Source organism: Euprymna scolopes, chromosome 7 (assembly GCF_053919585.1).
Source record: "Euprymna scolopes isolate OS-2025 chromosome 7, ASM5391958v1, whole genome shotgun sequence".
In the NCBI taxonomy this organism is placed as follows: Eukaryota; Metazoa; Mollusca; class Cephalopoda; order Sepiida; family Sepiolidae; genus Euprymna; species Euprymna scolopes.
Window position 1 is genome coordinate 156,449,880 of NC_136488.1, and position 26,995 is coordinate 156,476,874.

The 26,995-nt window shown below is 33.3% G+C and overlaps 1 protein-coding gene across 6 annotated transcripts in view; it reads left to right on the plus strand.

The window, feature by feature from the left end:
- The window catches only part of LOC145280088 (digestive cysteine proteinase 3-like), an 87,733-nt gene that overhangs the window by 58,063 nt on the left and 2,675 nt on the right, over positions 1 to 26,995 (plus strand). For 4 of the 6 annotated variants that reach the window (XM_080131804.1, XM_080131806.1, XM_080131802.1 and 1 more), the window contains exons 5-8: positions 8,911 to 9,034; positions 13,337 to 13,429; positions 18,003 to 18,103; positions 26,063 to 26,334. In XM_080131804.1, the coding sequence (XP_079987930.1) occupies positions 8,911 to 9,034; positions 13,337 to 13,429; positions 18,003 to 18,103; positions 26,063 to 26,334 (590 nt within the window). The remainder of the gene's footprint in view (positions 1 to 8,910; positions 9,035 to 13,336; positions 13,430 to 18,002; positions 18,104 to 26,062; positions 26,335 to 26,995) is intronic. The other 2 variants (XM_080131808.1, XM_080131803.1) reach the window with 1 other exon arrangement.

Genomic DNA, 26,995 nt, shown 5'->3' on the forward strand with positions numbered 1-26,995 from the left:
ACACTTTTCTCTGTTTATTAAAAAATAATATATATATATATATATATATATATATATATATATTATATGTGTTGTGGAATTGCATTCATCTACAAAAGATCTAGCTAATTTGCATATTCTTTTAAAGATTCATTTTAATTAATTCCCTGTTACTTTTTTCGGTTTGCTTATGGAATGACCATCTTTAGTTTACTATTACGTGTAATTATATTCATGCAGATATTCTACATGATTTATACTTGCGTAATATTTGCGTAAAAAGTTTACAGTAAACACAAAATTGTTTCCATATATATTTATGTATACGTATATATTTTTGTTTAATCTATCTCTTTATCTATCTATCTATCTATCTATCTATCTACCTATCTATCTATCTATCTATCTATCTACACACACACACACACACACACACACATATATATATGTATATATATATATATATATATATATATATATAAAAGTGAAAATGATGTAATTAATTGTAAAATAACATAAAACACGGCATAAATATATTTTATAGCTCAAACTGAACCCGTCTTTTTTCTGACTAGATATAAAATGGAAATTAACATACTACAGATACTACACTGCCATCGCTCAATAAGCAGGTAAAAACATAAACCTCTTCATATATGTGTTTACTCATTTTGCCTACTAAACTCCCGCGTCAGTTTTTGGTCTACAGGTATGGAACTTCATATAAAGGGTATTCGAACCCCTGCAAAACTTTATATTTAGGTTTTAGCTGTGGAAAATCGGCATGTGAAAAAAATTGGAATTTGTCAGGTGAAAGTCGAAGGACAGCGTTGCGAATATGCATGCGTATCTTAATAGCTATTGGTTCATATATATTATTCCTTAATCGGAATTCATTTCTGAGATGAGCATTATATATATTAATTTATTTTTTATTTCCGACCACGGAAGATCAGATAATAAATAAAACGTGGATTTATAAGATCAAAAAATCCAACCTCGATCGTCCTTCTGGGCCCGTGGTGCAGTTGACAGAGACGTAAAATCTCTGCGGTTCCAGATGAACATTGTCTGAAGATAGCGGTTTCAATCCCACCCAAAGCGTGCCAGAGGTTTACTTGGCCAAAACGTGGTGAGACGACAACGACTACGGATGGCAGTGATTGCTGAGAATGCAGCCAGGAGATTCGAAGTTCCTATCCGTCGCGGTTACCACCTGACGAAGGCCAGAGGAATAGTTGGCCGAAACGTTGTGAATAAACAACAACCAATAAAAGATGAAAAACAACAACTAATAAAGATGAGAATAATAGTCCGAAATAAAAATAAATTGATCTGTTGGTTCATGTTTTAATTTTTAGCCTTGCAGCCAACATGTCTTCATAGCTAAGGCATTAACGTCAAAGGAAAAAGTAAATCGTTTTGGTTTCGATTGTCGGTGGTGGCGCACGAGTCTTTTATTTATTTATTTATTTGGACTTTTTAAATCATTACTATACATTGGGTCCGATGTAATCTATATATTTCTAAAAGTGAAAGTGCCTGTCTGTCTATGTATGTGTCTGTCTGTGTACATTTCCCTACGCAATAACTCTGTCAATTTCCAGTCTACAGACTCGAAATTTGATATACAGGGTACTGAGATTTGGGAAAATCTTTGTAATCTGTTTGCAGCCAGAAATTTGGCTGTTAAGGGGTCAAAGTTCAACGAGTTGACCTTTGAGAGCTCTACCAAATCCCTCCGACAATTTTCGGTATAAACAATTGAAATTTTAGATATAGGTTCCTTGGACATGGATCTAACTTAATAACTTGATTTGAGCCCAAAACAATAAATGTTAAGGGGTTATAATAGGGTCAAAGTTAAACACTTTTGACCTCTGTGGTGTCTACCAAATTACTCAGACACTTTCTGATCTAATCATTTGAAATTTTACATAAAGGGTATTCAGAGATAGGGCAAGCTTTTTTAATCGGTTTGGGCCGAAAATTTGAGCTATCAATATATAAATGTATTTATGTATGTTTGCATGTCGGCCTAAAACTTTCTACAGAAGCGACGGATTTCACAAGATCAATACTGTTTTGAAGCTCGACCCTTCAGACGACAAATACCGAAAAATTGGCTAAAAACATTAATTTCTTCGCCCTCAACTGGGCACTTTTCTACAGGGAGGGGTTGCTTTTTTCACCAATATTTTCGAAAGTCATCCTCTATTTTCGACTGTCTAGCCTTAATTTAAACCTACATCACTTCCGGTTTGACGGTGGTCGTAACAGCAAAGACGTCACGTCTTCCCCTCGTTCTTTTCCTCCTTCGCGGTACGGGTTCGAGCCTGTCTTCCTGCTACCACATTTTTTTTGCTCAACACACACCCTCAAACACCTGGGTAACGCCGGGCACCTATGCTAATATAATAATAAATACGAAATCTACATTGATCAAAATATCATCTGTAAGCGCATTTTAACTAGAAAGATATCGGGGAAACGAATACCAACAATAATCATCTCATTCATTCGAAATGGATGAATGAATGATTCCAAACAACAACAAACAACAAACATATCTAAATATATCGACAACGATTTAATAACATTATAGGTTAGAGTGACACGATTATATTACAACATTGACCGTCTGTCTCGATATTTTTAAACTCTATCTCCTCCGAAACTAAAAGTCGCAAAGCGGCGCTCGAGGTGTCAACTGATTGGAATTTTTATGGACAGTTCTTTTATGGGTCCTTTAGCTAGTTAAAATAGTTTTTAAGGGGTGAAAAAGGAGTCAAAATTGAAAAAAAATCGTTATACATTTAGTACATTCATCTTAGTTTATTTTTAATCACTTCATATGCATGTCACGATGGTACAGTGGTAACGTCACCAGCTTTGAATTTTCCAGTTTTGCTTTCGGTTTCGATTCTAGCTGATGGCACCCAAATATATATATATTTTTTACTTTTGAAATCACGACTCTATAATGATATATACGAAGTCTGGACAAATAAAAATATCATATTTAAGCGTATTCTACGACCAGGCAAAACCGCCCCCCCCTCCGATAGTGTTACGTAAATGAAATTAATTATCTTAATAGATGCATAACATACAAACTTTGTCTGAAAAGTAATGAGACTAGTGCTGCATGCAATTTAATTTAAATTCGCACAATAAAATTGCATGATTTCCAACTTCAAAGAAATCTCCACCCAGTCGAATGTAATGCAAGGGCAATGCAAATTGTTTTTCAACTTTAACAATTCTACGCATGCGCAAGCCTATATTTATTTGCTCTCCCACTAGGACACCGTTAAACGCAATGTCTTTCTTTTTATATGCGGAATATCCAACCCCACAAAAGGGTCACTCTCGGTAGGATAGCATTAAAATTGTCTTAGTTAGTGGCACACGTACATCAAGTCTGTTGCCAAGGTCGCTGGAAAGATGGTGGGATCCTTCTACCGCTCGAGAAGATATCTCACTACTGATGCAATTCTCTATCTATATAAAAGCCAAGTACGTCCAAGGATGGAATACTGTTGCCATACCTGGGCAGGAGCTGCTAAAAACAGCCTATCCTGCCTTGACAGAGTACAAAATAGACTTCGTGGCTTAGTGGGGGATGCCCTTTTCTCTACCCTGCAACCTCTCTCCCACAGAAGAGACGTTGCGCCCCTATCCTTGTTTTATCGTTATTTCCATGGCAGGTGCTCGTTTGAACTCCAATCTCTGGTCCCCCCTCGCCAATCTTTCACGAAAAACACCTGTCTAGCTGAATCCACGGTGAAAAATTTCCCCCACTCTATATCTGTGCCTAAATCAAAACGCGGATTCCATGGACAAAGCTTCTTTCTTAGAACTGCACGCCTGTGGAACTCTGTTCCGTTTGTCTGCTTCCCACCTGACTACAACTTGGATGTCTTCAAGTCCAACGTTAACAAATTCCTAATGAACCGCCCCTTAAGTAAACACTTCATCAAATCTCCACACTAACGTAATGTACTTGCAATAACCCTTATCCCTGAGTGGCTTCCGGGCCTTGATAAGTGGTGATCACTGTGTAAAAAAAAAGTTAAGAAGAATCTCTCCTTCTCTGACCAAGAAAGAACAGATACTACACTTTGAATAAGTTATTCCCTATATAATAAAATAAAATACAATTTTACGAAATGCACCGTTAAATTTGGACACAATACATTTACCTCCCTCCCTCCTCCCAGTTTCTTCTAAAGAAGGCAGATGGACAGCTAAAAATGTCAAATCGATTGGTTATGATCGCCAGTTTTTTGTTTTTTTATAAAATACCTTCAAATGAAAGAGAAAACTATTTGATAGCCATTTAAAGATGTGGTTATGTGTGACGCATAGTTCTGCGATAAAAAAAGACCAAACAATACCAGGTTTCTTATATTAGATAAGCGTGTTGTGTTTAAGGCTTGTGTTAATAGTTCTGTAAACCATTCTCCCCATAATGGTAAGGCACAAGGCCACAAACAGTTTGGGTAAAATAGCAGTCGTTGGTCATCTTTGGTCTAATTTAAGAAAATTGAGTATCCCAGTTTTGGTTAGCGTCATCTCAGTCACAACTATACCGCATTTACTCTAGGAGGGCATCCTATTAAAAAAAAAAAAATCTAAAACTGTTTTTAAAAATTAATTTTATTTTTACAAATATAAACTTTTACATTCATTGCCATTCATACATTCATAATTCATAGTCAGTTGAAATTGGGATAAAAAACCAAACAGTTAATATAAGCATCCCAACCAAATTTAAATAACAGACCACCAACTTCTTTATAGTTGTTATTTCACGACGTTTCGGCCAACTATTCCTCTGGCCTTCGTCAGGTGGTTAACCGCGATGGAATAGGAATGCCGAGTCTTGTAACTGTATCTTCAGTAATTACTGCCTTCCATAGTTGTTGTCGTCTCACCACATTTTTGGTTAACCACCTGACGAAGGCCAAGGGGAATAGTTGGCCGAAACGTCATGAAACAACAACAGTAAAGATGAGGATAACAGTCGGCGAATAAATAAACAAATAAACAAATAAATAAACAAACAAACAAATAAATAAATAAACAAATAAATAAATAAACAAATAAATAAACAAATAAATAAACAAATAAATAAATAAATAAATAAATGAACAAATGAATAAACAAATAAATAAATAAACAAACAAATAAATAAACAAATAAATAAACAAATAAATAAACAAACAAACAAATAAATAAACAAACAAACAAATAAATAAACAAACAAATAAATAAATAAACAAATAAATAAACAAATAAATAAACAAATAAATAAATAAATAAATGAACAAATGAATAAACAAATAAATAAATAAACAAACAAACAAATAAACAAATAAATAAACAAATAAATAAACAAACAAATAAATAAACAAATAAACAAATAAACAAATGAATAAACAAACAAATAAACAAATAAATAAACAAATAAACAAATAAATAAACAAATAAATAAACAAACAAATAAACAAATAAATAAACAAATAAATAAATAGACAAACAAATAAACAAATAAATAAACAAATAAACAAATAAATAAACAAATAAACAAATAAATAAACAAACAAATAAACAAACAAATAAACAAATAAATAAACAAATAAATAAACAAATAAATAAATAAACAAATAAATAAATAAACAAATAAACAAATAAACAAATAAATAAACAAATAAACAAATAAATAAACAAACAAATAAACAAACAAATAAACAAATAAATAAACAAATAAATAAACAAATAAATAAATAAACAAATAAATAAACAAATAAACAAATAAATAAACAAATAAATAAACAAACAAATAAACAAATAAATAAACAAATAAATAAATAAACAAATAAATAAACAAATAAACAAATAAACAAATAAATAAACAAATAAACAAATAAATAAACAAACAAATAAACAAACAAATAAACAAATAAATAAACAAATAAATAAACAAATAAATAAATAAACAAATAAATAAATAAACAAATAAACAAATAAACAAATAAATAAACAAATAAACAAATAAATAAATGAATAAACAAATAAACAAATAAATAAATAAATAAATAAATAAACAAACAAATAAACAAATAAATAAACAAATAAATAAATAAACAAATAAATAAACAAATAAACAAATAAATAAACAAATAAACAAATAAACAAATAAACAAATAAATAAACAAATAAACAAATAAATAAATAAATAACTATACAAATTACTCATCTCAAAGAATTTCAATAATTAAATGATAGACCATTAGCTGTTTTCCTGTTTATTCACAACCGAAAACAAACAGATTAACCTCTAATTGAGAATGATATCTAAGTGGAAGGGGTGAAGTTTGAGAGTTAATAGTGTGTCGAAATATGTAAGTCACTCATACCAACTTTATGGAGAAGCTTTTCCTGTTTTAACCGTCATGCTCCGTTTGAAGTTGAACATGACAGCTAGCAGGTATTGATTTCAATGAAATCCGCTGAATAATTCGTGGTATGAGAACAGTCAACCGGAACGACATTTTTTAATTTTTAGATTGCTGAAGGAAGATTACACAAAGTATATATTAATACCGCGGTAACTTCAGCGTTTTGTACGTGTGTCACAGTTTCCAGATCATAACTTATTCAATCGGGTGATCCTATTTATTTAAAAGGACGATAGAAGATAATAGCACTACGAACATTAAATTAGTACATAGACGCGTTAATTTAATGTTTGAAGCATATTTTCACCTACAATCCTCCTTGATAAATAAAATCTTCCGATCACCAAAAACGCAATGGAAAAAGAAAAAATAAATAAAAATGATGTCGCTTTTGTGCCATACGTGAAACTAAAATATATCTTCTTAGTCTTTTAGCTAGGATCCAAGGGTAGTATCTGTTCTATCTAAAGATGATATAATGGTATCTTAAGGTTTCCGTTCGCGCCGGGCTTACATACAATGGAAATATGTCGCAATGGAAATATGTTTTTAAAGTCTTTCGTATAACTCGGACGAAGGTTGTAACCTCGGTCTCCCGGCCCATTAGCGAACGCTTTTACCATTATGCCAAATGGGTCGATGCGAAACATGAGTTATTAAAAATTATTTAAAAAAATACTCCCCAGATCCAAGTGTTCTTAAAAGAGTGGACAGGTATCTCAAAAATAATTGGAGCATAACATTTTATTAAATGATCCTATATTAAATGAATAATTATTTATTTGGAAATGTTGAAGAAGATCAGAAAACATCGGTACCGTCGGTTTCAAATACGATATAAGGGAAGAAGTTTATTATCGACAAATATCGGATTCTCTTCAGCCTTTGTTTTTATCTGTTCTCATCGGTTCCGTTTTTACGATATTTTGCGTTTTTACAACATTTGGAAAAAGAGATCATATTCTCGAAATATAAACAACTTTCACCATCCCGGTTATTTCAAACAATAAGGCTATATATTTACTAAATTGTATTTGTTATTGTTATTGGAAATAAATAGTTATACAAAGATGAAAATAAGAAACTCTACAAGACCTTCGTTTTTTGTCTATTTTTATTCGTACGTCACATCACTTCAATGGTTTCCTGCATTGCTGTAGCCGTTTTATACTCTCACATATTTTAAATGAATAAATTTGCTCTAGCAATGATTTTCCTTTATAATTGAGTACTTTGTTGGGTTCTTTTCCACAAACACCACACAGTTAAAAATAATTATGTAGAATCACATACTGAATCCAAACGTGTAAACTAACACCAGACTTAAATGATCCTTCCTTTTTTTTTATCCTTCCTTTTTTTACATAGGAGTCACCGCTTATCAAGGCCCGAAGGCCACTCGAGGATGAGAGTTATTGAGTATACAGTAATCAATGGGATACTATCGGAGTAATCGTTAGTAATGGAAATTTGGTAAATTGGATTACTTAAGGGGGCGGTTCACTAAGAATTTGTTTATGTTGGACTTGAAGACAACCAAGTTGTAGTCAGCTGGGAAATAGGCAAACGGAATAGAGTTCCATAGGGATGCAGTTCTAGGAAAGAAGCTTTGTTCATGGAATCTACGTTTTGATTTTAGGCACAGTTAAAGATTAGGGGAAATTATCAACAGTGGTTTCAGCTAGACGAGTCCAATTTCTTCTCGTCTTCTTTATTAGTTTATTAGTTTTGTTCGGAAATGCTCGCACAATTATTGGTAATTGTACATGCCCAGTATTCCCTTTTCTGCAGACTTTTTTTTTAATTTCCAGGTATTTATTTTATTTAAATTGAAAATCTTTGAAAACCAAGAAATATTAAGGAAATCTTTATTAAAATTAAATGTTCAAATTTTTGATATTGAAACATAACTTTATCGAAGGCAGAAAAGTGTCCATGTTTAAATGTTTTCTTTTTTTCCTCTTCATATTTCGGTGGTATTAACCGCAAGGGGGCTGAGGCCTTCGTGGAGAGGACGATAAAAGACATCTGGTTTCACTGGCGATACTAGTAGTAGTTGTAGTAGTAGTAGTAGTAGTAGTAGTAGTAGTAGTAGTCAACTTTGTATATGTGTATATGCTCGGTTAAGCAGGAAGTTCAAATTAGTAGTGTCTCACATCATAGAAACATAAAGTTAAATTTTATCATTTAATAAAGATTTCCTTAGCATTCCTTGGTTTCAAAGATTTTCAACTTAACTTTACAAAATGTTTTCTGTGATGTGTAACACTACTAATTTATTTTATTCACTTTTCTGCCTCCTTCAACTTCAACGTCTGACCAATTGTTGAACACCAAGCGCTAAGTGTGGCTGCTAGCTGTTTCAAAATACCTCAATTAGATCTTTTTTGGTATATCACAAACCCGCTTCACTATCTCACACAAATAACGCAAAAATCCTGTGAAAATTTTCTTTTCGTTTAAGGGACTATGTGGAGCTTGTTGGGCTTTCTCCGCTACGGGATCGCTGGAAGGACAACACTTTAAAAAGACCAACGATTTGATTTCTCTTTCGGAACAGCAATTAGTCGATTGTTGCACGGACCACGGTGAGTTTTCTGTTTTGTTTGATCATACAATTGGTTTGAATACATACATCAAACCAATACAGAACTTGAATACCTACTGGAGAGAACGAATGCCTACCGGAAAGAATTTGAATGACTACTGGTGAGAATTGAATGTCTATAAGACACTGTCCTCGAGTACCTAAGGTCTCTCTGTTCAGGGGTTTGTCAGAAAAACCTGACATGAGAATACTTTTATCTACAATTTTATCTACAATTAAACTCTACAACTTTGGTCAAGATCAAAGTGTAGTATCTGTTCTTCAGATGTTGCACTTCCATTTTTTGTTCTCTTTCGGTGGAGGGAAGTCCTTCACGACTGAGACAATTTTTTATTTCTGTACCTTTTCTCCACGTTAAAAAACTACACTGGTGTCTAACTCTGTCCCGTGGGAATGCATAGTAAATAGGTACAATTAAACTCTGACTTCAAAAACCACAGTATTCGCAGCTCAAATAAGATCTCATCGATATGACTCATCCACACTGGCTTTTACGAGAAACTAGCCTGGGTACCTGGCATTGCCTGTGTGTGTGGATGTGCGTGTTGAGCAAGGGGGAAAAATGGTAGTAAACAGGCAGACTCGAACCCGTACCGCGAACGAGGGAAAAGAACGTGAAAAAAAAACCAACAAAAATATGACGTCTTTGCCGCTGCATCCATCGCAAAACCGGAAGTAGCGAAGGTCGAAATTAAGGCTAGTCAATCGAAAAGAGAGGATGACTTGCGAAAATATCGATAAAAAGCGACCCCTCCTTGTAGAAAACTGCCCAGTTGAAGGTGAAGGAAATAATATTTTGGGCCAATGTTTCGATATTTGTTGTCCGAAAGTTCGAGGTTTAAAAGGATACCAGTTTCGTCATGAAATATTTGAATATCTATGGATCTCATATTGAGATCAAGTGTAAGCCCTAGGAAATGGAGGGGCATTGATTTTTTTAAGAATTTCGACTTAAGTAAAATGAAAAAAAAAAGTGAGATAAGTGTAATGTTGAAAAACTCGTTTTTTTCTATATATTAATGCGATAGCGTGTGTGTTATCTTGTGTGTCTTTTTTCTATATATTAATGCGATAGCGTGTGTGTTATCTTGTGTGTCTTTTTTTTATATATATTAATGCGATAGCGTGTGTGTTATCTTGTGTGTCTTTTTTTCTTCCGAGTGACTCGTTTAATTGTTATGAACTTCCATTTCTTGTAATAAAATATTTTATCAAGTTTTTGTTTCGGTTTCGATTCAAGCCGATGCACCCAAGTCATACTGATATTTTTTTAAATCGCAGCTTCATAATATATAAGAATCGATATAAAATTGATTCTATTATAATATACGAAATGTGCATTAATTAAAATATCATATCTTAGCGTATTTTACGACTGGGCTACGCCGGGTGTCCATGTTAGCTTAGATAAATATTTTTGCAGCAATATATTACATACTAGCGGGGGTACCCGGCGTTGCCCGAGTATTTGTTTCCGGGACGGGGGGAGTTTTAAAAAATATTATGGTAGGTAAGTAGGAAGGATCAAACCCGGAGTCATGAGTAAAAGTAGGAAAATAATGTGTGAAAAAAAAAAAAAAACATCTGCAACGTTAACAGTTCGGCCACCAAGAAAAGTCCATTCCAGTTGTTTAGGAAAAAAAAAAAAAAAAAACAATGTGGTAGGTCGGCGCGAACGTGAAAATATAATGTGAATTGTCCAGCATCCTAACCACTACGCCACAGAGCACTGCAGCTTAGTTTAGTGATTTTAAATAACTTAACATGATAGAACTACGAAGCCAAACCGGTGTTCTCTTCTCAACTGTTCCTTGTGAACGATCTCCAAACGGTGTTAAGTGGTGGCAGGGGGAGGAGGAATTTTTAAGAGAGAAAATATTTTACCACTTCCATTGATCTTAACCGATTTTGGCCGTGACTTCTCAGCAGAAAAAGTATAGAAATCTAAGATTATCGAGGAATTTGAGAACTAATAAGCCTATAACAAACCTCAGATATTGTTCTGCCGTTTGTGCATAATGTATTTGCATGAAATATCTTGATTTTTAATCCTATTAAGGTCAAAATCCCACGGGAAAAAATGAGTTCATTTTATTTATATAGAAGAAGATAGAAGATAGAATAGAAGAAGATAGATAGAAGATAGAAGATAGATAGAAGATAGAATAGAGAAGAGAAGATGAAAGAGTCCGTTGTAGAATTTCCATAGGTCTCTCCAGTTTTGGTTATTCTGTAATCCTATATTTCATTTTATAAGAACAGAAAGTAGAACGAGGTTATTTTCGGCATTCTTGTAACTCTTGCTTCCCTTATATAGTCCTTTAGTCCTCCTATTCCACGAGCGATTTTTTTCTGGCAAAGGGGGAAGAATTGCTGTTTCTGGTTCAGAATCTATCGATAAAACCTTTACTGTTAGCCAGTTTCTAATATTTCAGTGGTATTTTTAGCTACTTACATTAAGAGGCTGCATGCTTTATCTGAAGGGATTTGCATAAAAAACTGGGAAGGAAATATTTATTTTCTCTAAAGATCAGATTTCATTATTTTAGTTGGAATACGCTTTCTTTTGTTCGAAAATATTTTATAAATTGATTTTTTTTCTTTATGCAGGTTTGCGTATGTCGAACATATCATACAGTATATCCTCTTTTATTCACTTCTGGCATAAACATTTTTAAAAATTGGTTGAAGTGCCTTTAACCTTCCATTTCGAATATTTAATGATATTCATTATCTTTTCTATTCTATTTTCCATTGTGCCTTCTAACCAGGTTGCGTTACCTAAGTAATGACTCCAAATAAAATTATTACCTGGCGTATAGCCTTTTTTCAATATGTCATTAACAGAGCTATGACAACGGCATATTCTTTTCATTTTTTTTTTTGACTCTCGAGTATATATCAAACACAGTTATTCACAGTTAATCAACCGAGAACCACATCACTATATAAAAGCATATAAGATATCAACGGATACACACTCGAGAGTCAAAACAATGAAAAGAATTTGCTGTTGTCCTAGCCCTAGTCATTAATCTCCTAGATATTCTCTTCTGAGAGGATTAATTCTGTCGAATATCGAAAGAATCTTTCTCCCGCATTGGCATTCGTGTTTCACATGATCCTAGAAATTGATCCTATAAATTGTCAGGAATTTTTAAAGTTTATTGCCTTATTTATCGCTCTCTAAAACACATTTATGAATCGTTCCACTAATTCGTTTGACCTGGGACAACACGGTCAATTTTAAACGATTTATTGTAAACAATTTACAGAAAGTTTTAAATACTTTAGAAGAAAATTATGTGCCGTCGTCCGAAACGATTGTTTCTGGCACCCCGAATCTTAAAAATATATCTTCTAATTTATTAATTGTAAACTTCGGAGTTTTGACCATTTCGTGAAACTGTTTAGCATAAAAAAATAGTACATTCTTTTTATTGACTCCTTTTATTGACCCAACATAATCAATGTAATACGGCATGATCAGGTTTGACACACCGGTTCCCGTCAGATCACCGAAGGTAAGCAATGATTAGCCTGAAAAATGCTAAATGGGTGACCATTTGGGACTATTAGGTGCTGTATGTGCTCTCTGCTTATCTCGGCATTATTTCCAGTCGTCCTGGACTTCTTCTTACCACTGGACTCAAGCAGAGTCGATTCAAGGGGCGATGTGGTTAATAATTGCGCAACCGGTCATAAAATTAAACGCGCTGCTGCCCCTACAACAGGTAACCTTTGTCTCTTGGTACTGAACGGAGGCTTCGATCTGGATAATCAGTGTATAAACGAGATCACGATTTGTCCTGAGTAAAATTTCGTAGCAGGTTCTTTCATTATCAAAGCATAATTGTTGCTTTTATATTTCCTTATCATGACTTGACTAATATACGTCACTTCTCATAATTGGTATCACCCTACTTATTTAAGGGTGCTCCTGTGAAACACTTTAAATACGTCATATACACCTGTGGCACATTCTTCCGTTTTCCTGCTTTCCAACTGACTACAATATGGCCGTCTTCCAGTTCAACGTGAACAAGTTCTTGATGAGCCGTCCCCTTAAGTATACTCATTAGCCTTGTCCTCAAGTGGCCTGCGGGTCTTAATAAGTAGTGACTCTTTTGCAAAAAAATATGCCGTTCCATATTTTTTTGCAGATTCGACCATTTTTATTTTGAATACTAAATTTTAACTATAAATCTTATCTCCCCCTCCACTGTGGCTGATAATTTTTTAAAAACTGCATTGAATAATACGTGTTTGATATCCATTTCAGACGTTAACAACGCAATGACCGTTTCTTCTAGCGATTTTGTGGTTTTTGGTAACAATCTAGATAAACCATCTGCATGTGCTATTTGCTTTGAAGGTAAATATTCAATTTTAAACGAATAGTTTTATAATGCGGTTGCCTATCTTTGCAATCTGTTCGAAGAATATTTTGGAATTCACTTTTTGGAATCGAATAGTGTTAGCAGCGAACAAGAATTCATGAGATTTATTTTTACCGCGAAAATGATCGATAGACTTTCTTTATCAATCAATAATTTGCGATGTTCTCTCAATAAGTTTTCAGACTTTTTTTGTACAAACATTTCAAATTGTCGTGGACTCTTGAAAATGCAGTATGTTATCGCTATAGATCTTATGAGATGACTGACTAATTGTTATGATTTCAGGTTCAAATGAAAACCTTCAGCAGGAATTAAACTACACCAGACTAAAGCCTGATTGTCACAGCTGGTGCATTTCAAAAATACAACCTGGACGTGAGGACACTTTAGAAAACGATATGCAATAAAATTCTATAAATTCTAATAAAATCGTTAAACTTTGAAAAAATGCCACAGAAACGTATGGAATGCTTCAGACTGCTTTTGGACCATCTTGCATGAATCGAGTATCAGTTTTTGAGTGGCATAAGAGATTCAATGAAGGCAGAGAGTCTGTGAGCGATGATGAGAGGTGTGAAGGAGTAAGGTAGTCAGAACACCAGACTTGGTTGACCAAATACAGAATTTCATGGATAAGGACCGTCGTGTGTCTGTAGAGACAATAAGTGCACAGTTTGATATCAGTGTGGGAACTGTACCCAATCATTCGCGATAAACTGAAGATACGGAAGATTTGCGGAGGATCGCAGAGAATTTGACCAAGATGGGCATAGACAGTTCGTCACCTTTCTTAGAGTCCAGACCTTGCTTTCTGTGACTTTTGCTTATCCTCTAAGCTCAAGGAAAAGCTTTGAAGCTTTCGTTATGAGGCAATTATCAAGATTAAAGAGGCCGTGACGAAGGCCATTGGCACCCTCACAGAAGAGGACTTCCATATGACCTTCCATAAGTTGTTGGAACGATACAACAAGGGCATTGCAGCCGAAGGAGACTATTTTGAAGGGAACTAGACTTTCATGTTCGTACTATCAATAAAAGTGTCCATACGTAAAAAGTCTGGAAACTTATTGAAGGCACCTCGTAATTCCGCTAGAAGCAGCATTCGCGACATACAATGAACTGGTTTAAAATTAACGTCCTCTTTATGTAGTAGCACCGTCCCTAAGCCATAATTACTCACTTCGCTCGCGACATACTTTTCTTTTGCAGGATTAAAGTGTGTAGGTGGTAATTCTGACGTCAGTTTTTAATTTTGTGAATGCTTTTTACCATTCATCTGACGAATTTTTAGAAGATAATTTAATAGAGTTATTAATACGTCCATGTTTGGAATGTGGAAAACTCAGGGTCTGGTAGCACAGTATCCATGAAAAATTATCGATGCGAATTTCATCCCATATTGCAGTCTGTTTATTTTGTACACTCCAGTATGGGTGTTTATAGTTAACAACTATTTTCATTTAATTGTATTTGTAGATATGCTTAATATAAGTCTAATTTGGAAAAAATTCGCCCTCCATTTAAATTAGCAAAAATACTTTCCGCATTTCGTAGAGATTAATTTACGTCTTTTAAGCAATAGTTTAGGCCAGGTGAAAGTCCGCACATGTTTTGATGTTATTTATTTTTTTCGTTGGTGCAGCCTGTGGGCCATACGCAATCTTTATTATTACGCATTGTCTCGCTAGTCTTTCGAGTTCTTTGTCAAGTTCCTACTAGAGGATATGAAACTTGTCTTTTGGACCAAAAATCGGTCTAGCCTTCCTTTCAGCTCAGATTTTACTTTAATTTTCGTACATAAACCAAAAGATAATTTTTTTCTTTTAATTTTTCAGAACTTGTACATTCGTTAATTTTGTTGATAGTTGAATTTAAAGATACACCTAACAAATCAAAACTGTTTTAACCAGTTCGTATCGATTAAGTTTTGTGTTTTTCATAACGTACGCGTTCAAAGTCTGTTCTATTCCATTAACGCAAAATACTTATAAAGAATTTCACCCATAAATTTTAATAATTTTTTTACATTAGGCAAGGTTGGGCTTTTAATATTATTCACGTATCGGAGTTGATAATTTTTAAATTTCTCCTATCTAACTTATGCATTCATAACCTAAAACTTTCATCTCTCTGATGCAGATATTGACAGTGCGAGACTTTAAAAAACAACTCCTGCCATGGACGTGCGTCAGAGGCAGAGATGTGTCATTGAATTCCTCCATGCAAGAAAAAATTGAACCGATCAACATTAACCAGCATCTGTTGAACGCTTACGAAATCGTTGCAATTAATGTCAGCACACTTAGGAGATGGGTTCATCATAGTTAAAGCAAAATAAATTATTGCGGAGAATTAAGATAATTTCCAGCGCTATTGATAATGTTAATCCATTCATTTATTTATTGTTTATATACGCCTAATATTTGAAGTCATGTTTTGAATCATGATGTGAATCTTACATTTATGACGTCACGCCAAAGTTATACTTATTTTGTGAACGTAATTTTTTAAGCTCTATTTATAAGAAAGTCCAAATAACTTTGTTGGTAGAGCATCACGCTAAATGTTTCGGTTTTGATTTCCGGTCATGGCATCCGCTTCATTTGTTGAGAATTTATTATTTACTAGTAATGCAATATTCTTCATTTCTAAAAAAAAAAAAAAAAAAAAAAAAAAAAAGTTGAAATTCTCAAAGGTATAAAAATTGTGCCGGAAAGACGGACCCGCAAAGGAACAACTTTTATAAGATGAGAAAGTTGGAAATAAAATTAGCTATTTATTCAGTTTAATCGTTTCCTTATGTCCCAACTGAAATTTGTCCATTATATATAAAAACTGGAATTTGTCCATTATATATCAAAACTGAAATTTGTCCATTATATATCCAAATTAGAATTTCTCCATTATATATCAAAACTGAAATTTGTCCATTATATATCAAAACTGAAATTTGTCCATTATATATCAAAACTGGAATTTGTCCATTATATATCAAAACTAAAGAAATCAATGTCATTCTTAATCGTTCAGAAATTACGTAACGGTAATACACGATATAACGACGTTGACACACGGGTCCTGTTAGATCACCAAAGTTAAGCAATGTTGAGCCTAGGCAGTACTAAAATGGGTGACGATTCGAAAATATCAGGAGCTGCATGCGCTCTCCGCTTATCTCGGCATTGTTTCTAGTTGTCTTTGACTTTTTGCCACTGGAATCAAATAGCGTTGATTCAGATATGTGATTGAAGATTGCACAATTCTTGCATCACAAGTATACACGCAGTCAGCAATACAGAAAGTATCTATTATTTCTCAAGACTGAACGAAGATCATGACTTCATGATTATATAACATAACTAGAAAAATACCCGTCTCATGGAGGGCAAAATTAACAAAACGATGTTGCACCACTTTTATGCTCCTAACGAAACTTTAAATCAAGGTAAAATGATACTTAACTGTATGTCTAAAATCCTTATTATAATTTTGATCAAATTTATTAGTGATTTCGATTGTAGAAAATATCACAAATTTAATGCTTAAGCTGAAGGCGACTCAAGAAGAAAATTCATTAAATCTTGCTTAATTAGTGTCTAATGACAATTAATCAAAGTTAACGCAAATTAAAAAAAAAGGGATTTTCAAATAGGAAATTGTTCCTTGTGTAACGAAGTCACGTTGACGTATGTAGCAGCAGCCGTATAACACGTGTGCAAATGACCAAGCCGTGGTGCGCTCTTACCTCACAGTAGATGAAGATGGGACGGCGAGAGAGATTTGAAAAACCGCGTAACGAGAGGACAAGCAGACAAGTCGATGCAGGAGAAGAAAAAGCTCATGTTCGACACGGCAGAGTTTGTTAAACACATAGCGAACGAAGAGACCTGTAAACCCAACATTCAGGAAAGTACCATGAATAAATGCCTTTCATTTCACACGCAAACAAAGCTGGGTCGAATTTCTTTTCTTTATTGTTCCTTTGAGACTGGTCTCTGTATGCAACGTGTTGAACCCGTTAAAATGTAGCGACACCGTTGAAGTAGATTAACGGCTATATTATACTTTTACCACCTAAAATATCTTTAAAATATTCCAAATAAAATGAAATTTAAAGAATATTTATTGTTTAGTGTTTAATACGTATTGTCACAATTTTACCCAAAAATGAAATATCTGAACTTTCACGGAGTGCTTTTACCTCGTCTTTGCCCTCCTTACATAAATTAAATAAAGTAAATATTTCCCACATTACTCACTCGTACGCCTAAAAACTGTGTTTCAAAATTCTTAATGATGTATTAATTAATTGAAGAGTGAATTCTGTATATAAAAATATATAAATATATACACATACCTAATTCAATATAGAGCTTGAGAATAAGATGCAATAATTATAAAAGATTGTGACTAATTTCATTATAACCAGACAGACTTCAAACCTCGATTATAAATGCATAGAAATTGGATTCCTCCTATGAAATACTGATCAGTTGTACCGAATTTGATTACAATTTCACATGTCTCATCATTTTTCTGCTTTTTAAGGAAATCAGGGTTGCAGTGGTGGCATTATGGATAGTGCATTTGAGTGCATCAAAGATCGTGGCGGAATTATGTCTGAGATTGATTATCCTTATGAGGCAAAGGTAAGTAATTTCTTTTTGTTAATCAGTAAGAAAATAAAAGTATATATATATATATATATATATATATATATATATATATATATATATATATATATTTGATATGCCCCTTCATTTTGGGTTGAAATAAATTTATAATGAGATCGTACTAAATTTGTTTGGTTGTGTTTTTCTTTTAAATTTTATTTATGCTCTGCTGCGATTGGCGACTTCCACTTAGGATTTCTTACAAAAACTGTTCTTTTCGTTTATATATATATAGTAAAAAAATAATTATGACAGCCCCTTTAAGAAATACGTTTCTTATAGTTGAGCACTTTCTGTTGAATAAAAGTCGGTCAATTTAGCTCTTATGCGTAGATCGTCGTATAACGACTTGATCACTGTCTGTCTGACGTAATGAACATTTAAATTTAAAATGTTTAAAATTCAACGCTATTTTCACATGATTAATGGTAGCCGAATGGATACGGTCTCCGCTAATCGAGCCAGAGATGTCTCGTGTCGCGGGGTTCGAATCGTTCGACTGGTAGTAATTGTGACACCCTGCACTGAAGAATCCCGAAAGGATGAAACACTAGTATGTAGGTATTTAATTATTATAGTAAAAAAATAATTATATATATATATATATATATATGTAATTCTTGGTTTGTTCGTTATTAGTAGTCTAAATAACCACTGGACGGATGGCTTACACATTTTAGTATAATACATTTACTGTACCCATGTGTGTTTTTATATATCTCTTATATTTTTTATGCGTGTTTTTATATATCTCTTATATTTTTTTTTTACATGGAGTTCACCACTTATCAAGGCCCAATGGCCACTCAGGGATAAGGGTTATTGTGTGTACAGTAATCAAAGGGATAGTGTAGCAATAGTATTGGTGAATTGGTAAGGTGTCATTACTTAGGGGGGGACGGTTCATCAGGAATTTGTTTGTGTTGGACTTGAAGACATCCAGGTTGAAGTCGGGAGGGAAACAAGCAAGCGGAACAGAGTTTCACAGGCGTGCAGTTCTAAGAAAGAAGCTTTGTTCATGGTATCTTCGTTTTGATTTAGGCACAGATAGGGAGTGGGGAAAATTATTGACGGTGGTTTCAGCTAGTCGGGTAGATTGGCGAGGGGGGACCAGAGAATGGAGCTCAGACGAGCACCTGCCATGGAAGTAACGATAGAACAATGACAGGCTCGCTACGTCTCTTCTGTGGGAAAGAGGTTGCAGGGTAGAGAAAAGGGCATCCTCCACCAAGCCACGGAGTCTATTTTGTACTCCGTCAAGGCAGGATAGGCTGTTTTTTGCAGCCCCCACCCAGATGTGGCACCAGTACTCCATCATTGGACGTACTTGGCTCTTATATAGATAGAGAATTGCATCATTAGTGAGATATCTTCTGGAGCGGTAGAAAGATCCCACCATTTTCCCAGCGACCTTGGCCACAGACTTGATGTATGTGTTTCATTTAAGATCAAGTGTAAAGGTCAAACCCAGGAGCTTATCAAATCCTGGGGCCTCCCTTAGACGAGAGCCATCCATTTCAATTGATGCAAGAATGGGATAAGAACGTTTATGATATAGAGATAGGAGCTTGGTCTTAGATGCATGAAAGGTAACCAGTCACCTCTTTCCCCACTGTACCACGCGCTCAAGATCAGAGGAGAGAGAATCAGAGAGACTTTGTCATTTAGCTCCTTTGATGTGTTGCCATAGATGTCAACGAAAGATTTTAGTATGTGTTTTGGGAGATCATTGATGTAGATCAGGAAGAGAGTTGGGCCCAGTATGGACCCTTGAGGGACTCCAGCATTAATACTGTGGGCCTCTGATTTCTGCCCAACAACCACTACTCTTATGAGCCTATCAGATAGAAATGATTTAATGATAGAGAAAACGTTTCCAGTAATACCGTAGCTGGAAATCTTGTGTAGTAGGCCTTTATGCCATACCTTGTCGAAGGCCTTTGATATGTCGAGAGCAATTGCCCTAGAAATGAAGCCTTTGTTGAGAGATTCGCTAATCCTATGAGATATAACCGTTAGCACATCTGCTGTAGATCTAGCAGAGCGGAAACCATATTGCGTGTCGCTAAGAAGGTTATTTCTGCTGAGGTGGTTGACTACTTCTCTATTTATTGTGGATTCCAGCAACTTACTCATGACACACAGGAGACTTATTGGTCTGTACTGAGAGGGGGATAACTTATCACCTGAATTATGTAATACAGGGTATACTGATGAGGTTTTCCAGGGTGTTGGAAAGCACTTCTCCTTAAGGCAACGCTTAAACAGTTTGGAAAGTATGGGGGCAAGTTCTGGTTGTAATTTTTTTAACACTATAATTAGAATACCGTCGGGACCAGTTGCTTTACTGGAGTCAAGGTTCTTGATTAGCTTGGCGACCTCACGCACAGATATTTGTATGTTGCATAGCGTGTTGTCTGTTATAGGAGGGAATATGGGGAGTTGATGGCCTTCATCACACAGGGTAGAATTTGCCGCAAAGTTTTTGGCAAATAGTTTGGCCTTGTCGGATGCTGTCGAGATGACCTCTGGTCCATTGATAATGATTGGGATAGAGCGCATGTTTCTGTTCAAGATCCTATTTGCTATTTGCTAGAACTGGTGGGAACCAAGCCGCTGCTCAGCTACTTTGGACTTAACGGATTGCGCATATAGTTCTCTTGCATTTTTTATTACTCTTTTACAGTGGATTCTGGCGGTTCTGAAAGCAGCTTTAGTTTCAGTGCATCTATTATGTTGGTAGCTATGGAACAAGTGATTTCTGTTTGCGATGGCAGCAGCACATTCGGGGGAGAACCATGGTTGGCTGTTAGGTTTTTGTTGGAATTTTTTAGATGGTATGAATTGGCCTATGCCTACAAGTAACCATTCGGTCAGATTTGATACTATAGAGGATACATCCTTTTTAAACATGGAATGGAGAGGGAGATCAGATATGAATGTACGGAAGCTATCCCAGTCCGCCATAGAGTATCGGTATACAGTACGGTGGAGAGGTACGTCTGTAGATTTATTATATTTCATTTTTATCTTAACTGATATGACGCAGTGGTCGGAGGATCCAGAGGAGATAGAACGGAACATGAGCATAGCTCATGGGAAGTGGATAGAAAAAGGTCTAGGAGGCTTGCGAACTGACCGGTACTATCGGGCACACGGGTAGGCTCACGGACAATCTGAGTGAGGTCATAGGCAATGGCAAAATCATGACAGAACCTCCCCTCCTGATCAGTCTTATTTGAGTGGGTCAGCCATTCCATATTATGGACATTGAAGTCACCGCAAATGTGAATGTTAGCCGAGGGATGAGCAGACAGGATGTGGTCAATTTTTTCTGATATACTCTTAAAGACAGTAACTTCACTGTTGTGGTGGCGATAGAGGGCAAATATAAATGCAGTGGTGTAAGCAAGTTCAACCCGGAGGCACATATAAGGTAGATTAGGATCTTCTCTGGAGATATCCCTGCCACATGGGAAGCCATCTTTAATGTAGGCACATATTACATGCCCGTGGCGATCTTGGGGGTCAGATTTAGATGTTAGGTTAGAGTATCCTTTAATCATGAACTCATCTAGAGAGGTGGTCGGCCCTATTCCAGTTTTGCTTAGAAAGAATTTGTCAGGTTTCGTCTCCTGTAATTGGATTTCAACCTCTGGAAGGTTAGAACGTAGACCCCTAATGTTATTTTGTGTTTTATATATATAAAGTACATTTGTTGAATGTTATTCTTTTGATTATATTAGTTTGGGGGGCACAATTAAAAAAAAAAAAAAGATTAAAACGGAGCGAAATTTAAGTTTCCGTTCCATTTTTACAACAACCGTACCAATAAGGGAATTGATTTACTAGGATTTGTGTTAGAAGCTGAGCACTAGGTGTATCAGAATTTTGGTTGAATTGTTGGTAGATTTGCCGTTTAGTTGTACAAATAGACTCGAAGCCTATTATCACAAAAAGGGACACGTTGGGTCGGCACCGGTATATAGAGCTTAATGTAAACAAACGTTTGTTTATATTTACGTGATTATTGAAAATGTAATCCTATGATTAAAATTTAATTTAAATTAATCCCGTTGTTTAACAAATAAAATATAGAAAGAATGCAAGATGAATTTTTAAACTTATTTCGGGTTTGTATTACTGTACACATAGATTCGAAAAAGTTGTCAAAAAACAAATATATAACAAATAAATGTTATCAAAGGCAAGATAAGTTACTTTTCTACCTAACTGGATATATTTTTCGTGTTTTTATTCAATGTAATATATTTATTCATCTCGAAAAACATACAGTGTTTACCGATGTATTGGAACATTCAAGATGGAGTCTGATTCTCTCTTTAACGCGGTAAGTTTGGGAAAAGATGTTATAAATAAAAAACCGGATAAAATACTGTTAAAAACTCGCTCAATATATGTTACTGTGACATAGGTTGACATATATTCGGCGGGTTTTTAATAGTATTTTGTATAGTTTTTTTTTTATTTATAACACCTTTTTCCAAACTTACGGTGTTAAAGAGGGTGTGAGACGCCATCTTGAATTTTCGAATACATCGGTAAACACTGTATGTTTTTCGAGATGAATAAATATGTTACATTGAATAAAAACACGAAAAATATATCCAGTTTGGCAGAAAAGTAACTTATCTTGCCTTTGATAACATTTATTTGTTATATATTTGTTTTTTGACAACTTTTTCGAATCTATGTGTACAGTAATACAAACCCCTTATTTCGTTTTTGTTTACTTGTTATTTGTATTGTTCAATGTTTTAAATTTTAAATTATAACATAAAAATTTTAAATTATAAAATAAAGCACATTTAATCATTTTAAAACTTTATCTTTCATTATTTTCCCTTTGTATTTGTTAACCAAAGTATTATTTGTATTGTTCAATGTTTTAAATCATAAAAAATTTTAAATTATAAAATAAAACAAATTTAATCATTGTGAACCTTTATTTTTCATTATTTCTTTTTTGTATTTGTTAACCAACGTATTATTTGTATTGGTCAAGGTTTTAAATGATTAAATAAAATTTTAATTTATAAAATAAAACACATTTAATCATTTTAAAATTTAATCTTTCTTTCATTTCTTTTATTTTTATTTTTAAAGAACGTCGTTCACATTAATCGCTATATACCGGTGTCGACCCAACGTGTCTCTTTTTGTGATAATAGGCTTCGAGGCTATTTGTATAATTAAACGGCAAATCTGCCGAATTTTTGACACCCCTAACACGAAACTGCGAATAAAATAAAAAAAACTCGTAATTTCTCTTTTAAAAGTGGGTTATTTATTTTCTTTATGGAATATACTTCCATAATAAACTATTAAAGTTGTTTAAAAAATAATAAAATATTTTTTATTAAAAAAAAAGTGTCTACAAAGTGCCGGTGCGCCTTTATGCGGCCACTTTTTTACGTAATGAAATCAATTGAATTTTACAAGTTAATGTTTTTCAACTTTTAACTTTAAAAATCTATCAAAATCTTTCTATTGGTTAAACTTTTACAATATTTTCAGTGTCAATGTGAAATTTTATGCTCTTTCCAATAAACCGAATATAATATTTTGGACAAACGTTTTTTTTTAAATCAGCCCCCCTCATTTTGAAATTTCTATTAAAAAGTAAATAATTAATTTATGTACCAAAGTTTTATATATCACAAATTGAAGATAAAAGATAAATAAATAATATATTGTAAATTAAAACAAAAAAGTGTTTTTTGGAAAATTACCTGTAAAATCCAAAGTGTAAAACCTTTTTTTTTTTTTTAAACACGTTGCTTTTTTTTATTGGAAGCCTATGTTCTGCTTATATTGTCCAGTAAGTAATGGACGATGACGACAATTTTTCTATTTCATTCAATGTTTTCTTCTTTTAGATATTTTAAAAAGATAACTCGACAGAAAAGAATGAAAATATAATAAATCAAAAATTTATATATTTCTTTGAGAAAAGAAAAGAAAAAATCCTCGAGTGTCTTTTTTTTAAAGGCAAAATCTTTTAAGTAAAATTGAACTATTTTTAAACTATGGGAACACATATTTCTTCACGGACAAGGCTACACGGCTAACGCGGACGTGTGGTGTTTACTTCCTTCTGTCCATCCGTAGTTCAAAACAATAAAAAAAAATACGTAAAGTTCTTGCGTCATGGCGCCTTTTTCAAATAGGCGTTTAAAAAATTATTTTATTAAAAAGAATAAATGGATTTTAAAATATAACTATGGATAAATTCTTAACAATGAAGAATGGAACTACACATTGATTAGTAGTTTTTATAGATAAGTGATTTTTTGGAATTTATATCGATTTTTTTTATAATCGGCGTAAGTTAAATTACGTTTATTTTCTTCAAATCTTTTTTTAAAGAAAACCGATTTAAAAAACAAATATTGCATAATTTGCTATTAAACCTGTTATTTTTTTTAAATTTGATCTTTAATAGAAAAATAATTAGGGTTTGAATTACATTTTTCCAGTAGTTATAAGCTTTGAAAGATAGGAGGTCGAATTACTCAATATTTTTCACGCATTCGTAAGGTCGGTTTCTGACACACCTAGTTGAGCACTTATTAAAATTATTAAATTGTTGAATTTTTTGCATTATTGCATTTTGGTTAAATTTGTTAGTTTGCAATCACTCAAAATATTGAAAACAGACGAAATTAAAAAGAATGGTACTCATGCAGAATTTGACCCCCCCCTCACCTCGATCTCAATTATGGTTAGGGTTTGACCGGCAATCACCGGATTCAACCGAGCGTTGTTCAAATGTTGAAACACTAAATCAACATTGTATTTATTTTTTGCATAACTAATTAATTAATGATGGGAGTATTTTTTCTGTTTATTTTCTTAACATCTGCTGATAAAAAATAATTTGTATATTCCCTTGAAAAAAAAATCAAACTTTTATCTAATTTCACCTATTTCAACTATTTACAGTGTTCATATAAAGCATTCATCTGTTCTTTTTATCAAAAAGAAACGTTTGCTGCCAAATTTCTTTAAAAAATAAAATGCAAGTTTTCCTGAAAAAAAACAACCTTTCCCCTAACAGTTTATTGTAAAAAATGAATCTTTTTTTTTTGGAGGAAAAGAAAACAACTTTTATTGATAAAAAAAATTGCAAAAAAAAAAAATAAAAGTAAATAAACAATACAAAATGCCATGTTTCTTGAGGAATGCGTTCCATTTTAACAAACTGAGCCACAGCAACGCGTGGCCGAGTACAGCAATTATACACACACACACACACACACACACATCTATATATATATATATATATATATATATATATATATATATATATATATATATATATATATATATATATATATATATATATACACTTTAGAATAATGTAATGCAATAGATCCACTGATATGGAAATCCAGTGATTATCGGTCTTACAAAATATTATTGGTTGTATTATTTTATAAAGACAATCCCAGCTATAATATTTACTAATACTTTTTCCTCTGAGGAGATGAGTAAATATCGAAAACCTATAGGTTTAGGAGATATACTAACTGAAATGTATTCTTTGTCTTGTATATAATAAAAATTCTACATTTGAAATTTAACCATTTACATCATAGAATTTAAATTACTAAATTATGATATATATATATATATATATATATATATATATATATATATATATATATATATATATATATATATATATATATATATATATACGTACTTGAAGGAGCGTCCGGATTTACTCGGGAATAAACATGGTTCTAATATGTTAAAAAACGAACATTAGAGGTAACGATTCCAAACTGATAACTAATGTAGATGTCAATAATATCAATAATATACAATAATATCGTCAGATGTTATGTCAATCATCCCGAAAAAACATTCTCAACTGGATTGTATCGAATCTATTTTCTTGGACTTCAGAATGGTCACTGTGACTTTGACAGATCCAAAGTTGTCGCCAAATGTACCGGTCACGTTGCCTTGAAATCCGGTAGTGAAGAAGCACTCCAGAAGGCCGTGGCAACTGTCGGCCCCATCTCTGCAGGCATTGATGCTGGTCACTACACCTTTATACTTTATTCGCATGGCGTGTATAAATCAGAGGATTGCAGTCCCAGAAGGTTAGATCATGGAGTCTTGGTCGTTGGTTACGGAACTGAAGACGGAACTGATTACTGGCTGGTTAAAAATAGGTAAGTCGATAGTTGTTTTTTAAATGCATTATGAAACAAGTATTTAAAAATATGACGAAGATTTACAAAAGTGGGCTTATTTATAATTAATATTTCATGTATATACGCAAAATATTATAACGTAATATATGTTTCCGGCGGTGATTTCTCGTATCCGAGAATTTCAATTTCCTTTTTTTTAAGTGTTTAGCTCGCATTGGTTTCATCGATATCTTTCTAGTTAGAATTCTTTCTTAAAAAAACATTGGATACGTACGGAAGGGACAACGTTCAGGTTGCCAACGTCCCTAAGTGAAAGTTTTTCTGTGAAATGAAGTAAATTGGAACTTGTCCACTTATATTTTTTTATACTAATTTATTTATTCGTTTATTCATTGATTATTATTATAATAATATAATTATAATTATTGTTATTATTGTTATTAGTATATATTTACTTATGTTTTATATACAATTTATTGTTATTATTATTTGCTGTTGTTATCCTAAGGTAAAATTCATTTTGTGTATGCGTAAGCTTGCTATTTCACTTTTCAGTTTAATAAATTTGAAGGTCATTTAAAACAGAGGATAGCTAATTTCTTATTCAGACACAGTCTACACTGGTTGTCTAAATTCCGACATGTACTGGCTTTTCCAGCCTAATTATCATTGCCTGGGA